At 44.9% G+C, this 17,336-nt stretch overlaps 1 protein-coding gene across 7 annotated transcripts in view; it reads right to left on the reverse strand.

Annotated features, from left to right (window-relative positions):
* LOC126322497 (uncharacterized) overlaps positions 1–17,336 on the reverse strand; it is a 125,071-nt gene that overhangs the window by 19,203 nt on the left and 88,532 nt on the right. For 6 of the 7 annotated variants that reach the window (XM_049994390.1, XM_049994372.1, XM_049994373.1 and 3 more), the window contains exon 5: positions 9,888–10,087. In XM_049994390.1, the coding sequence (XP_049850347.1) occupies positions 9,888–10,087 (200 nt within the window). Of the gene's footprint in view, positions 1–9,878; positions 10,088–17,336 lie in introns of all 7 variants that reach the window. The other variant, XM_049994404.1, reaches the window with a different exon arrangement.

Below are 17,336 nucleotides of genomic sequence, written 5' to 3' on the forward strand. Positions count from 1 at the left end.
GCTGTTAAGTGAGCATCTAATTCTGTGTAACTCACATGCCAGACTTAAGCCCATGAACAGAACTGTGAAAAATATCACTAATTCTCAACCAAACTGGATGAATAATGAGTACTGAGTAGATGCAAAGAACAGCTAAATTTTTAGCTGCTCTGGAGGTAGAATAAAACTTTGTAACTAAGAATAAAAACCAGTTTCATGGAGAAAACTGAGAAAAAGTTCAACCATCAGCAAATCATCTGTCAATACTACAGGCAATGGTTCCAGAAGTCCATACTTAGCATGGATGGTCACAAGGAGTGCGCATTCCACCAAGATATGAGCTACTGTCTGTAAGGCTCCACAATCACAATGTGGGGTGGCTTGTTTAACAAAATAAAACTATGGTTTAACCATTATGACCGATGCAGAGACAAATAGGACTGTGGAAACCATCCAGGAGAGGCAGAAGGATGAATGTGATGCTGCAGTAGTCTTGTTGATTGTACAGAATTTATTAGGTGAGGCAGCAGCCAACCAGATTTTGTTCCATTTCTGAGTTAGGAGAGATCTCATGTACACCCGCAAGTTTGCACCTGGGATCAGCAAAGCGAATGTGGAGCAAGTAAGTGTTACTCCAGCCAAATGATCTGTCAGTTCATTCACCAGGATAACCACATGACTTGACACCCAGTGAAAGACAATTGAGCAGGCAGCATAACAAAGGTCAGTGAGAAATTCATGAATAATATACACCAAAGTGCGGCAAGAATGGCATCAGTCAGTAGCCTGAAGACTACTCATTGAGTCAGTATATACTGAAACACTGTCTGTTTAATAAAATGGAGGTCTCTGCTAATGATTGTCAGCTCTGTCATGTTCCCAGAAGTGAATGGTGTTTCATACTAGCAGGAGACATAAAACATGATCCACAGTTTTATAGTCATTGATGTAAAAGATGGTATTACCCTACAACTCTATAAGAAGAGGATGTAACAGATGCCAAAAGGTCAGGAGGGTGACAGACTTTAGGACCTTTAACAAGATCAGACCTAATCCATGGCCTGGGCACCATCAAAGGCGGAGTGTGCGAGAAATTCAGGAAGCACAATCCACAGAGGGGAGATGGAGATCTTGGCAGAGGGAATGAGGCACATTCCAGCTGGTAATTCCACCTGAGGGTGGATGGCAGCAGGCCGGGGTGGCACTTCAGTCTGGAACCGCGTGATCACTATGGTCGCAGGTTCGAATCCTGCCTCGGGTATGGATGTATGTGATGTCCTCAGGTTGGTTAGGTTTAAGTAGTTCTAGGTTCTAGGGGACTGATGACCTCAGATGTTAAGTCCCACAGTGCTCAGAGCCATTTGAACCATTTTTTTTTTTTTTTTTTTTTTTTTTTTTTGTGGATGGCATGAGGATGACACCCCTCATATACAAAGAGAATGGGATATGTGGGAACTGCCAAGTGGCACTTGCATAGGAGATCAAGAGCTTATGTCATCAATTCTGAAAACAGGAAGATTTGTGCTTCAACAAGAAGATTGTCTATGAAACGAGTATGAAAGGAGCCTGTGGCTAGATGCATGTCATGATGGTGGACTAGGTCTAACAGTTTCAAAGTTGAAGGAGCTGGCAAACCATAAGCCTGGCAACCATACTCCAGTTGGGATGAAAACCAGGCCCAGTAAATACAGGTAACAGTAGCATGATCCACACCCCAAGATGTGCACAAGGAAGCAGGAAGCAATTAAACTTCCACATGCAGCCAGTCTTCAGCTGACAAATATCGGGCATCCAAGTCAGCGTTTTATCAAAAAGGAGGTTAAAGAAATGGGATGGTGCTAAAACATTCAGATGCCAGAGTTCTGGGTCAGGATGGACCATGGTGGTAGAAATGCATGAGCTGCATTTTTGTAGGAGAGATATGGAATCAATGGGAAAGAGCCCATGCAGAGACTTGCCAGATGGTACCTTGGAGCTGGAATCAGCACAGTCTACCAAGTGGGAGCTGTAAAAAATGAAAAATCATCAACATACAATGCAGGAGTGATGAGTGGCCCGGCAGAGGTCACTACACTACTGATGGTGATGAGGAACAGAGTGACACTCAAAGAGCCCTACGGGATACTATCCTCCTGGACCTGTTTGGAGCAAAGTGAAGCCGGAACAACCTTTTTGATAAAAACTGACAAATAAAAATCAGTAGGAGGCCTCAAAAGCCCCAGTCATGGAGGTTAAGCAAAATTTCATGTCATATGCCTTATGCAGGTCAAAAACGCTTGGTGTTTAGAAAAAGCCTGTTGGATTTTTTGTTTCCAACCTAAGCAGCAGATTGGCAGTTTTGGATCATCCCTCCTGGAAACCACACTAATAGGGGAACAAAAGACCTGAGAGTCAAGAACTCAGCATAATATGTGGGCAGCCATTCTTTCAAGCAGAGTACAATGGTCAGGCTAATCAGTCAGTAACTGTTGAGAGATGTTGGGTTCTTGCCTGGCTTAAGGACTGGAACAACTATGCTATCTTGCCATTGTGAGGGGAAGGCACCAGAGAGCCAAATATGGTTAAGACACTTACGAGGTGTTACCTTAGGGGAACATTCAGGTATTGGATCATGTGATTGCAAATTGAATCAGGGCCTGGGATTGTGTTGTGGGACAAGGAAATAAGCTGAAGTAGTTCCCAGTCAATGAAGGGTTCATTACAGAATTCAGATTGGTGGGTAGTGAAACATAAGGATACGTCTTCTACTTGTTGCTTCTGAAGTAGAAAAGTAATCAGACAAGAAGAGAAAGCTGATGTTCTCACACAGAGGGTTGCAAGGTGTTCAGCAAGAACTGATAAATCGATACAATGACCACCATGTATGACAAGATCCAGAACAGCTGTTGATCGTTGGTAGCCCATAAGACCAAAGAGCTGGCCCTGAGATGAAGACATTTACGTTCCAGGGAGGATGCACAGCACTCCCAGAATTCCCTCTTACTGTGTTAGATCAGACAGAAGCCTTAACAAGAAGTTGCTTGAAACTGATAAGGTTGGTCAATGAAGGGAGTAGCTGCAGAGCTCATCGGTGATCCTGGAAAGGTATTGCAAGGTCTTTGGACCACCACGGCACAGCCAGAAGGAGGTTGGGAGGGTGAGAGGGGGGGAGCAGGAGGAACTGTTGAAAGGGGAACAGCCATTCCAACAGTGTGAATGACTGCATCTGAGAAGCTTTGTGCAACCTTATCAGTACAATCCAACACAGAAGTGACAAATGTAACAACAGAGGCATACAAGGGCCAGTTGGTTCTGTGGGGGAGAGCTCAACAAGGTAGTTGGTGTGTCTGACAGTGGCAAGGCAATGACAGGATAACCAGAAAGTGGTCACTTTCATTAAGGTCGTCATGTGGTGACCAATGTAGTGAAGCCACCAGATTAGAGGAAGACAGATTGATGGCTGAAACGGCACCATGAGTGGCGCTGGAGTAGGTAGGAGAACCATTGTTGAGGTGGTCTGTAAGAAGCTGTCGATTAGCAGGTCCCCTAGCAGACGAAGTGGCACTCCCCCAAAGGATGTAGTGTGTTGAAGACTGCAAGCATGTGAAGGAGTAAGTAAGTGGCCTGTCTGGAAGTAGATAAATAGTGATAACAGTAATCACTTAGGTCATTTGCACCTGCACAGCTATTGCCTACAGCAAGATATGAAGAGGAATCCATTCACTGATGACATCTGTATGAACGAAAGTACAGACCTTTCCAGATGCCCTCCCAGTGCTGGAGGATGTGCTTTTATTGGAGAGCAATACAAACCGCAGAAAAAGAGGAAATAAGGTATTGTAATTCCAGCAGGTGACAGTAGTACCAGTTACAATTCCACTGAATGATCACATGACTGGCAGCCTGGTAAGGGATGAAGGGGCCATGGGGACCAGTCACACTGCAGGACTTCTCCCTGTCACCAGGCGGGACAGAACCACATCCACAAATATCAGCTAAGAATCTGAGTGCATGGAGGGATCTAGAGCCTCCAGAGGTACTGGAGATGTTTGCAATTTCTCCACCCAAGGAAGTTACCACCAGTCGAGACTCATTAGCAGCTGACTGAGGTTTATGGTGAAGAGTTTATGCCCATTCAGCATGTCCGCAAATGGTACAGGGCTTTTGCTGAGGGTCGGACAGAAGTTCACGATGAAGAATGAAGTGGAAAACCACCGATTTTGGATGTGATTGTCCAGGAGATCAACAGTGAGCAGCTCAAAGATCGGAGGGTCACTGTCTGTGAACTTGTTGAACACATTCCTGAAGCTTCCCATGGCACAACTGAAAGAACTTTAACAGAAACACTGGGTTATCACAAGGTGTTTTCTCCCTGGATCCCCAGATGCTGACTGACGAACACAAGGAGCAATGTCTTGACTGCTTGCAAGTTTCTTCAATAATGTGAGGGGGGAGGCAAAAAGAGAAGTTGTTGGACTATCATCATGGGAGAGGAAACGTGTGTGTTTCATTACAGCCCCAAAACAAAACAACAATCTCATCAGTGGTATCATTCTGGTTCACCGCCACCAAAGAAATTCAAACAATTACAGTTGGCAGGAAAGGTTATGGTGACTGTGTTTTGGGATTGGGATGGGGTATTTCTCATTGATTTCATGCAACCTGGGAAGACAGTAAACTCAGAGAGGTATTGTAAAACATTGACCAAACTTAGGTGAGCAATCCAGAATTGCCGGGAGTAAAATTGATGGAGGGAGTAGTGCTTCTTCATGGCAATGTTCCAGTCCATGTCTCTCGTCAAACACAGGAGCTTAAGAAATCTGGGTGGACTGTTATGCCCCATCCCCCGTACAGCCCGGACTTAGCCCCCAGCGATTACCACCTCTTCTCCAAGCTAAAGGAACACTTAGGTGGCAAATGCTTCAAGAGTGATGATGAAGTGCAAGCAGAAGTCACATGCTTCATCAACAGGTTGGCGGGAGACTTCTTCGACTTAAGAATACAAAAGCCAGAGCACCACCTTCAAAAGTGTGTTAAATAAATGGAGACTATGTTGATAAACAGACAAAAGTGTAAGCTTTTCAATTATGTATATTAATAACAATAAACAATGTTTTCTATTTGTAACAAAATATGGGAACCTTAATTTTGGTTCAACCTTTGTATGATCTTGTTTACTGAAGAAAAAAGTTGTTAAGATGACATTTTATAGAGACTTCATTGATATACAAAGAAATTCTGAGATTATTAAATACTGTTCAGTCTAGCTGTTTAACCAGTTTCATTTATACATATGTTCATTGTCTGCTAATCACATATACTTACCAAAATGGAAATAATTGTAAGTTTTTGGCTTAGGAATAAGAATGTGTGAAGTGCGCATGATGCTTTTATTGCATTGCAGCATAATGACTCAGGATGGAGCTTTTGCTGGGTTGTTCATTAGGGTTTTTTTCCCCAGATTCTACTGGGAAAATGTAAGAAGAACTGCTATTTTCGATGTCATGATATAGCAATATTGTACTCCTTATTTATCATTGGCTCCTGGAATTTTCAGGGCTGAGCATCCCTTTTCTCTGGCAGGAGCACTGTCTTGCTGTGTATAGCATCAACAGTGCTCCAGCATTATTAATCATGTACCATCTTAGTGTGCACAGAGAGTCATTGTTGGGCTTCAGAAAGGATGTGTTATGTGAGCCATGTCATGGATAAATAGTATGAAGAATTTGCTAGGAACTATAATTAAAAGTTGAAAGTGTTATGTCAGTTCGTAGGAGAGAAGAGTATGAGTAACTTGGCTATTTTGCAGGTAGGCATTTGAGATTAGTTATGAGATTTGCAGTTGAACCAGTACTGTATTTGTGAATCAGTAACTTTTGTGGAGAAACACACTGATAGTAGAAAGTCGGTTGAAACAGGTTCCATGATTAGTGATTATATGTTTCATTAATGTGAAAATGTGCAATGTAGCAGTGGTTACTTCAGCATGAATGTCGAATGAGCTCAAGTGTTAACACAAGACTGGATGACTTTAGACTTTGTTAGGGAAGTGTATCAGTTTTTAAAGGGACAATAAAACAAAGTAATTTGACTTGAATTGTTGTTATTTCAAAGTGACATTTTCCAATTTTCAACTGAAAAACTTTAATATCTGACAGGTATAAGATGTTCATATTAGGCACATGATCAGGTTTATTTTGTAACAAAGCTTATTCTCTATGTAAAGCTCCCATACTCAAATTAACCACAATAACAGAGAGTGGAGCTTTACACCTGTCGCTGTGACAGAGACAGTAACTTTACACACTGTTTTATGTCAATAAACAGCATTTCTGCAAGCCTGTAGCAAGAAATAAAAACTGTGAAGCACCTAGTGATTAGCTATGGAGTCTGTACTGATCTAGAGATAACAAGAGCAGATTTTCCAACTCACTGGCACATCTGTGATAAGAGAAGACTTCTTGGAATGTGCTCTTACTACCAGCAATTCATAAAGGACTTCCATACCAAGGCACATTCCTTGCAAGATCTATTGCAGGGAGGTGCCAAATTATCCTGGAATGGGGTTTGAGAAATATCTTTCCTTCTACTTAATGATATGTTAACACCTACTTCTGTCCTAGCATTGTGTGAAGAGATTGATGAGACAGAACCTCATACAATCACTACTGATTATGAGATATTGGCACGTCTGGTAAAAATTCAGGAAGGTGCTGAAAGATGATAGCTTATGCTTCCAGTGTACTCTCAGAGTCCAAGAAAAAGTGCCTTGCAGCTGTTTGGGTCATCAATAAGTCTGGCCATATTTATTTAACCACTCTCTGTTTTGAGGGACCTTCATCCTCCACACTGGCTGACTAGCCAAACGGATTTATCAGGTTCACTGCTGAGTTGGACACCGAGGCTTCAGGAGTATGTCATCACAGTGGCTACAATAATGAATACAAGCACAAGGATACTTAATTTATTTCAAGGAATCCTTTGGCAGAAAACAGCAGAGAGGACAAAATCTCTGACATAGCTGCATCCAATGACACTGCTGCCGAACAGAGGAAAGAGCCAGAATTGCTTTGAAGAATGAGGAATTAACCAAAGGAAAATTCCAAATAAAGGAACATTGTATAAGAGTAACTATGATCCATTGCCTTGGAAACTGTTGCTCGTCTTAACTAGCTCATCTATGGCCAGCTGTCTTGAAGTTTGTCTACAATGGTCAAATCTGGTCACCTGTGGTTCACAAAGCCTCTAGACAAAATCAAATGCAGGTCACTGGCCAGTCTCTACTGATCTGTAAACACCATGTGAGTCACCACAAGATATTCCAGTGACTGAAGCATGTGCCAGAGTTACCTTTGGGCATCTCGTAGCAACTCAGTCTGCAGTACTACCACATTTCACTAAACCAGAATTGACCTCTTGGGGAGGTTCCCGAAATAAAAAGAAACTATCTCACTTCCTAACCTGTCACCTGAGAAGTGCCTAATACTGAAGTTCCAGAAAGAGCAATGTTCCTTACAGAAGACAACAATTTGGAGGACAGAGGAACCCATGTGATGCTGTCTGATCTAGAAAAAGTTTTCTGGTCCTGACCTATATCGGAAGGGATTTCAAATTGTAATATCACCCTCAGGATGACAACTGTCTATCACCCACAGTCAAATGGCCTCATAGAACATTTTAATCAGACCCTGACAGATATGCTCTCAGTGTACATGGATGTTGAATAGAGAGCTTAGGATACAATAATACCTGTCATTCCGTCATTTCATTCACTTACAATGCAGTGAAGCAAGACACTTTAGGCCTCACATCTCTCCCTCTCTCTCTTTTTACTGCATGATCATGAGGGTGAAATGACAAAGGATACACTCTTCCCATTTCATCTAGACAATACTCAGAATGACTACATGAAACACCTCATAACTAGGACCTAAGAAGCATGACAGTGGCTCTTACACAGATCTTTGGCACCTAGGAGGAAACAGAGAACCAAGCACCAGCCAGTGACATACAGCCCAGGATATTTGGTATTGAGTCTTATGCCTGTGCAAAAAAGTTACTAAACCACTACTTTGAGCCACATCATATCCTTTGTCACTTGGAGATCACAAACAAAGTTGAAGACTATTTCCCTTCAACAGAAAGACAAAAGTGCAGAGACATGGGCCATGTCCCCCATATGAAGCCACGCTACAGTCCTGTGGTGTAAATAGATGATAGGGGCTTCCTGCTCAACAATCGTGAAGCTTTGATGGGGAGAGGGGGCTAACTTTGCAAAAGCTTTGGAGAACAATCTGCAATCACTGGTTTTAAAAGAGGTTTATTACCTGTCTTGCTTATATTAATTTTTTAAATGACTGAATTCAGTTCTCACTGAACCAAAACTTCTCATAAAAATATCAACAGGGATATCTTTGATGACATAGAGGATCACTGACAAAATCTCGATCCAGGGGGCTGTAGTTGGTTCCAATAAGAATTTCTGAACCAGCAGGTTGCTGTTTCTCTTGTAGAACAAGCAATGCTGTGAGCTGTGCTGCAAAGCAGTGTAGCATATCAGTTAGCATTGCTGGCTGGCTTGCTGCAAGTTGCCGTTTTGAACTCTACCATAAGCAGTTATTTGTTATGTAGTTTTTATAATTTGTGGAAGGTTCTTGAGATATCTAATGTTTGTAATATCAACAATATAATGAAAAACACAGATTGTTACAATAAAGATGATACATTGAGTTGCAGACAGGCACAATGAAATGGCTGTTACACATTTAGCTTTTGGCCCAAGCCTTCATCAGAAAAGGAAACACACATACATATTCATTCATACAAGCAGCACATCTCACATACACATTACCACCATCTCTGGCAGCACTGACCAGAATGGCATTCTGGTCTGAGCTGTCAGAGATGGCGGTCATGTGTGCATGAGGTGCACCTGCTAGTGTGAATGAATATGTTTGTTCCCTTTTCTGAAGGCTTTAGCTAGAAGCTAAAATTGGAACAGTCTTTTCATTGTGCCTGTCTGAACTCAATGTATAACCTTTACAGTGAGTAGTAATCTATCTTTTTGCTTATATTGCTGGTACTCCATCGTTTGTAATATTTTTACCCTCTTGGATATTCAGGGTTTGTATAAATAGCAACACTCTTTGTCCAGGAGTTCAGTCCTATTCTGGTTGTATTTTGTTGTCTGTAAAAACTGTGCTTCCATTGTGAAGTGTTGTACTTAATTGATAACCCTAGTTTTGGATTTGGACTTGATTGTGGTTACATCACCGCTATGTAGTAGCTAAAATATAAATCACCTGTAATTATGTACATTATTATATCAGTTTTACAAGGAGCAATGGCCTGTCAATTAACATCTGTACAATACCTTCCTGACTCCTTTATTGCTATTATCAGTATTATATGTATGGGAAAAAGTTATAATGTCAGAATCTCAAACCTTACACCGAAGCAAATAACAGTAAAGTCTAACACAAGTTCTTGAAGAAAGAGTCTAAAACTTAATCTTTGACGACATTCACAGGTTTAAGAAATATACAGCTGATGAAACTCAGATACTTTTGCAGATAACACTACTGAAGATAAAAAGATGGGAAGGAACAAAGTAAACTACTCACCAAACAACAGGGATGAAGGATATCACACACACACACACACACACACACACACACACACACACACACACACAGAGAGAGAGAGAGAGAGAGAGAGAGAGAGAGAGAGAGAGAGAGAGAGAGCTAAATTCTCCTGGTTCTGTAATGCAGTCACACCTGTTCAGAGTATGGCAATGGAGAATGTAACTGTGTGAACTGATTCTACAGCAAAATGGTTCAAAAGGCTCTGAGCACTATGGGAGATTCTACAGCAAAAATGAATCCAAAAGATATAAGATAATACTTAGAAATATTCCATACCAGTCTTACCCTGTTTTTGCATCATATTTCTCTCCACTATTTGGGTAAACTATAAATGGTATTTTTTGATCTGCATCCTTGAGAAGGGATGAGATGTATGCTGGGTTGACACAGTTTGTACCAACAGCAATAATCTGCTGTGGGTTATGCTTTAAGCATGATGCTACTGCTTCCCTGAACTTTTCTCCATGTGAAACATGATGATGATCCTGTAACAGAAATGTTATACTTTAAGAGGAGACTAGTAAAAAAACTTTATGTTTGTTACAGTATCACAGTACTTTCTGCTTGTATTGAATGCAACCATTAATGTGTTAATGCATACCAACCATACTATTTCATATCTACACTTTATGTTTGTTACAGTACCACAGTAGTTTCTGCTTGTATTGAATGCAACCATTAACATGTTAATGCATACTAACCATACTATTTTTCATATCTACACTTAGCAGATCAAATACATGCATACCAGACATTGCCAGGGGACCAATGGAACAGGATCTCAGTCCGAGGCAGATACAGAAAAACCTCAAGGAGGGGGCACTAAAGATATATTGAGCTATCTTTACTTTACCATAATAAAAAATAATCAAGTCACATGCAAAGTATAAGAATGTTTAATTTAAACTAATTACATACATATAGAAGACAATGTCATCTTATGATATAAAAAAATTACAATTGTGGTTCTCTTCCTTAAATGATGAATTCTATGCACCTATTCCTCCTGGCAAATTGGTTAATTATATCGGGGTGAGTGTTCAACAGAGCTAAGCCATTAAGTCGATCGTAGTCCATTGTCGACCTCATCCATGTCTTTGTACGTCGCACTGCTGAAAACCTTCTTTCTACTGTAGCAATAGATGCAGGTAGACAAGCAAAAATTTTTTACAGCATGTGCAAAGTAGGATAGTCAGATCTACGACAGACAGACAATGCTTGCATAACAGAATCACGATCATGAAGGACTTTTCCGCACACCGTTTTGAGTGAAGTGACATTCACACATTTTGCCCAACGTTCGACATCATTTTCCTCACAGTGCTTTTGGACAGCCTACACCTCCGCAGCCTCCCTGCAACATAAGTGGCTCCAATTCTGATCCCACATCAAGTTTTCCACGGACTGGAACGCATTTTCAAACTTTGAACTTTTTCTCACCTGTCGCCCCCGTGCCAGCTCCAGTCGAACTTCTGCAACCGCAATTGACACACTATGGTGTCTCACCTGCATCGGCCATCCGCGTCGCGATGGATCGTGCTCAACCACAATGCGTCACGTTTATGCTGCCACCCAACCAGCTGTCGTCACCACATACCCTGGAGACACACTATCCTGGAATACTGCAGCAACAACAGCTTGTTTCAGGCAGTGCCCTGACGAATTCAACGCACCCTGTTCTTCTGAATGTTCTACAACACTTACCAACGCTGCCGCCGTTCAATCCCAACAGGGCAACAACCTGGTTCAAAATTGTGGACAAAGTGTTCGACTATTTCAAACTCAACGAATCAACCAGATTTCTGTGCCTTGTCACCCACCTGCACCACCAGGAGGACTTGATTGCTGACCTGTTTGACGCCCCGGACTCAGATATCCGGTACACTCTAGCCAAAAAGATAGTTCTACGTTGGCTTGTGCGCTCAACTGAGACAGCAATACGGCAAGTGCTCCACATCGAGGGAACGACAACGCTTCACAACTTTGGAGACAGCTATAGGCCCTGGTCAGTGATGATCTACTCTCTGACACAGCTCTCCTCGCCATCTGGACAGATAAACTACCTCCCCACATCCGCTTTGCTCTGGCTCGGAGGTCTCCTGAACCTGTCGAGCAATGAATGACAATTGCTGACAAACTACATTAGGCATCACTGCTCTATTTCGCCAGCCACTGCCTACCTGGCAAGTCTCAGGTTCAGGCTCATCGTCCTGCGGCCGGACGCCGCACAGTACTGACAGTTCTGCTCGCTCCGGGACACAGTATACAAACAGCTGGGACGTCGCCAACTCCGCCCTCAGTGACGCCCCCTCTACAACCAAACTGGCTGCGGCCTCTGAATCTCAGCCACTGCCTCCACAGGAAATGCAGCCGCACTACCCATACTGTTATTTCCACATACGGTTTGGTGAGGTGGCACGGAACTGCAGACTACCCTGCTACTTCCCAAACGCAAATCGCAGGTAGGTGTGGGAGCTGCCTCCTGTGCACAACATGACAGGCACCTCCCAGTGCTACTTTCTGTCCAGGAACATTCAGATAATTACAAACGACATTAATATAAAGACATTTCATTGCGATACTTTTTCCTAGTGGACACAGGCACCGATGTTTCACTGCTCCCTACGTCCTTAGTGTCGTCGAACATCCGCCCTCATCATACTTCACTGCTAGCTGTGAATTCTACTAAACTACAATGCTCAGGTTCAACCTCCCACGTCGTCTCACTCTCCGCAAACTGCACACTCGAGTGGTCTTTTTTAGTGTGCAATATTGAGGAACCTATACAAGGCATTGACTTCTTGCGACACCACAAACTTTCACCGGACCTAGTGAGAAACACTGTGTTTCATCACCCCTCCAAAACTCACTTCCCCTGTGCTCCATGGAGCAAACACCCTCCCATGACACATCGGTCCAGGCTCACCTCATCCGTACATTCTCGGCTCTGTCAACGACGTTACAAGAAACAACGCACAAGTGCCTTGTTGAGCTTGAAAACGTCACTCCCCTATGCAAGGAAAACTTCGAGCTCTCCCTCTGGCTCCACAAAACTCAGCTCCAGCTATCCAATGCAGCAAAGGAATTACAGACACTGCAGCAAGGACAAAGCAAGGTCAGTAAGTGTGCCGAATCTGCGTGTAGTCCCAACAATGGAGCCTCCCCACTACCCCTCGCAACTGTGCTATCAACTCTACCATAATGTGTACTGACAGTTCCACAGGACCACACCCCTCTAACACAGAAGCATTTGACACTCAGCCTGACACAAGTGCGCATGCGCAACGAGCGTCACGTGTTCCCATACTGACAGCTCCTACCCCTCCCCTCACAGACAGCACCTCAAACTATGCAACTTCGGCTCCTGTGCACTGCCCTGCAACCGCCACTGACAACATAAACAGTGCACTCAAACCTAGTGCTTCGGCCGCGACCATGCTGCCACAGGCCGCGCACTCTGACAATGGACTCACTAATGCTTCACGAGCTCTACCGAGCTCACTCGACCATGGTGCCACTGCTTCGGGCCAGTGGCCATTTTGTCACATTGACTCCCGGGTCACTTCACCGCCTCTGCTCCTGTCGGATCCGCCGAGTGGCTCCGAACACCACAACCTCGCCTACCCTGCCCCACCCACCTCAAATTGTAAAAAAACTGAATCCTGTACCGCTGGCAACATTTCCGTCGTCACCAACAGCACGGTTCACAAGCTTCGCCTCACGCCAGGTCCCCCGTTCTCCAGTAAACCACATCGACTTTGTCCCGAGTGCCTCTCCGACCTTAAAACTTCTAAGCTCCGGCATCATCAAACCCTCTGCCAGCAGCTGGTCTACACCCATTCATATGACACCCAAGAAAGACGGGTCCTGGCACATGTGGGGAGATTACCGTCAACTAAACGCACGAACCATTATGGGCACCTACCCCGTTCCCAACATTGCCGACTTTACCAGTTCCCTCGCAGGTGCGACCCCGTTCTCTGTCATTGATTGCAAATGGGCCTACCACCAGATCCCCATGGCTCCTGAAGAAATTGAAAAAGCAGCAATCACCACCCCAATCAGGTTATTTCAATTTCTATTCATGCCCTTCGGTCTTACAACACAACCCACAGCTGGCAATGCCTCATCAACGGAGTGCTATTCGGCCTAAAATTCTGCTTTGCATATCTCGATGACATTCTTGTGTTCAGCTCCTCCATTAAGGACAACATTCGACATCTGCAAACTCTTATGGACACGTTCGCAGCAGCAGGCATCGAGACCAACCAGGACAAATTGCAACAACACCAACCCTCTGTCACTTTTCTTGGTTTTCGCGTCGCTGCCGACGGCATTTCACCGCCGCCTGACAAGGTACAAACAATACTAAACCTACGCAGACCTTCGTCATTCAAAGAGCTCCAGCACTTTCTGGGGACAGTTAATTATTATCGCCATCATCTACCTCGGGCTGCGGAGATTCAGGCTCCACTGACGGACACCTTGGCAGGCACCAAGACTTCTGGATCTTGGCCCGTTCCATGGACCCCTGCTATGACTGACTCTTTCATTGCCCTCGAAAATCTTCTTGCTGAGGCCTGCACCATCACGCATCCTCATCCCAAGGTGCAGCTTTTCATCACCATAGATGCGAGCATACTGCCATCGGCGCTGTCCTTAGCCAGACAGTCGATGGCCAAACTTCGCCTCTGCAGTTCTTCTCGCGCAAGCTCACCAATGCACAACGGAAATATTCCGTGTTTGACAGGGAGTTGCTCATGGTCTATGAAGTGATCAAGCATTTTAAGACCAATGTTGAGGGACGCCATTTCTATGTTTTAACAGACCACAAACGCCTGGCTGCCGCCATTTCAAACCCGCCAGCTGACCCGCCTCCTCGCCGTTTCAGATACATGGACTTCATATCTCAGTTCACCACCGATGTCAGACACAAAGGGTGCTGATAACATAGTTGCTGATTTCCTTTTGCAAGTCAAAGCCATTCATTCGCTGTTAGACCTCTCTGACCTGCATAACCTCCAACCAGCTGACAAGGACACACAAAACCTGATTTCAGACTCTACCTTTTCACTACACTTTGTCCGCACCACTTTCCCTGGCATTTCTGGTGAGATCTGGTGCAATGACAGTACGGGCACGTTATGCCCCCTCATCCCAACCACACTCCGTCGAGCTGTCTTCAACGCACTGCATAATTTAGCCAATCCCGGTGTTCGTGTGTCCTCCCGCCTCGTAGCAGAGTGCTTTGTGTGGAGAAATGTCAACAAGGACTGCCAGCAATGGGCATGCTCCTGCGTCGCGTGCCAACGCTGCAAACTACACAAGCACACTTCACCCCCTCCCCCCCCCCCCCCCCCCCTCGGCGACTTTTCGATCCCTTCTGGGCGTTTCTGGCATATTCACATTGACATTTTTGGCCCTCTCCCCCCCTCTAACGGCTTTCTTTATGTTCTCTCGCCTATCGACCGAACAACTCGCTGGGTTGAGGCTGCCCCCCTCCCCAATATCACGGCAGAAACTGCTGCTCGAGCTTTCGTTGAGTCATGGGTATCACACTTCAGATGTCCAGCTATCATCATGACTGACCAGGGCAGACAATTTGAGTCAGCCCTGTTCAACGAGGTTTGTAACATTTGTGGCATCCAGCACATCCATACCACAGCATATCACCCGCAAAGTAATGGGCTAGTTGAACACTGGCACCGCACTTTCAAGGCGGCTCTTTGATGCCATGACTCTCTTTGGACGGAGGCCCTTCCCCTTGTGCTACTCGGCATTCGTGCGATCTATAAGGAAGACCTCAAAGGCACAATAGCCGAGTTTGTATACGGCCAGAACATTTTTCTCCCTGGCGAACTTGTGAGCCCTTCCATTTCCTTCCCTCAGTCTGATTTACCTTCCTTCGTGGACCGCATGAGATGCCACGTCATTAACCCCCACATCCCTCTGACTGCCAGCCATTCGCACCCTAAGGTTCACGTTCCGAAATCTCTGAACAATTGCGAGTACGTCACGCTCCGAGATGACATGTCCGGGCTCCCCTCCAACCCCCATATACCGGCCCGTACCAAGTTCTCTGGTGCTCAGCCAACACCTATGACATCCAGATAAAAAATTCTGCTGTTACAGTCTCTCTCAACAGATTTAAGCCTGCTCATGTCGAGTCCGCTTCTACCCTCCTTCACTGTCGTAGCTCAGGACGCTCCGACCACTCCCTCCACATCAGACTTACTCACTCAGTCGAGTGACTTCCAGCTCCAATCGTCGAGCTCTTCTCCCACCTCGCCCTCTATTCCAGTCCCATGCACTCCGTTGAGGGATCACATGCTCCCCACATCGAGCTCACCTACAATCATGCCCTCCCCGCCGAGCCCTCCTCTGGTGCCTTCGAACTCTTCCCCGTCGCCTGCCTCGCCCTGTCGAGGTTTCTCACCCCCCTCCCCCCCATCTTGAATGTGCCCTCACTCAAGGTTTTTGTGCCTGTCCCCCCGGACATAATCCATGACATCTCTATAATACTACGCGATGACACACTGTTCATTGTAAGTTTCCCTTCATTCAGTGCTCATGACACAACCTCCACCATTCCCTGCCACCTGGTGAAATGTGTTCTCCTCTTGACCACATCGACCTGGACATGCTTCATGTGTTCACCACGCCCACCGGAGACATCGTCGTCGACACTCTGTTCCACCCGCAATCCGCCGGCCTACCTGTCACTGCACGATCAGCACGCCCAGTACGACACCTGGCGCGCTTCAACGACTTCCAGGTTCGGTGGCTGGACCTCCCTTCACATCATTTACCAACACAGCTCCCCGCCGACGCTGTCGAGCTGACTGGGATTCGGCTCACGTGGACGACACCTGCCGACCCCATAGCCCCCCCCCCCTCCCCCCGGCCACTCAGGCGTACTCCGTATAGGGGGTGGAGGGGGGGAGGGGGCTATGTGGTGCTGATGAGGACACCAGTATCGGTCTGATCATCATCTTTGAACCTAGCAAAACATTATCTTTATGGTGATCTGCCATCCAGTTCATTGTATGCCTTACTTGTGTGAAGAGGTAAATAAATGAACTCCTGATTATAAGGTGTTGATGGTGTATCTCACCCGACATCCACCTCAGTATAAAATACGATGATGCTATGTAGGAAAGTACAAGCACTCGATAACTCAATCCAGTGAAGTCGACTGACAAAAGAATAGCATGCTGGCTGACTGGCAAGGGCAGCAAGGGTGGCAATGCGGGTGGCCCCACAAGCGAGGGGTGGGGTGGGGGTCTCTTGTGTCTCCTATGTATTTACCACTGGTTTCAGTTGGTACACAGCAAACAGCTTAACTCTCATTCTTATAAATCTCAAACTATGCAACTCCATGCAAATACACAAAAATTATTTACAAGTACAAAAAGTACAGATCAGATGGATAACAAATGGAGGTGAAACTGGTATGTGGATGCATTAATCAAAAAGTTCCGTTTGCCTGCTTTGCTCATAGAAAAGTCTGTCCGTGTGTTGATTTACAGATGGGACTACTTTATACTCTTCCCTACCATAATTTCATAATACATAATATTGTGCAGCAATGCAGTAAATTCAAGTACATATTTACATTGCAGAAATGTTTAGGAATAATATTGCCTAAACTCAGTGACCTAACGTCTTACAGATGTATCTTTTGGGACCTTGGAATTCCTACACTCGTTCATTCATTCATTCATTCATTCATTC

Source organism: Schistocerca gregaria, chromosome 2 (assembly GCF_023897955.1).
Source record: "Schistocerca gregaria isolate iqSchGreg1 chromosome 2, iqSchGreg1.2, whole genome shotgun sequence".
NCBI lineage: Eukaryota > Metazoa > Arthropoda > Insecta > Orthoptera > Acrididae > Schistocerca > Schistocerca gregaria.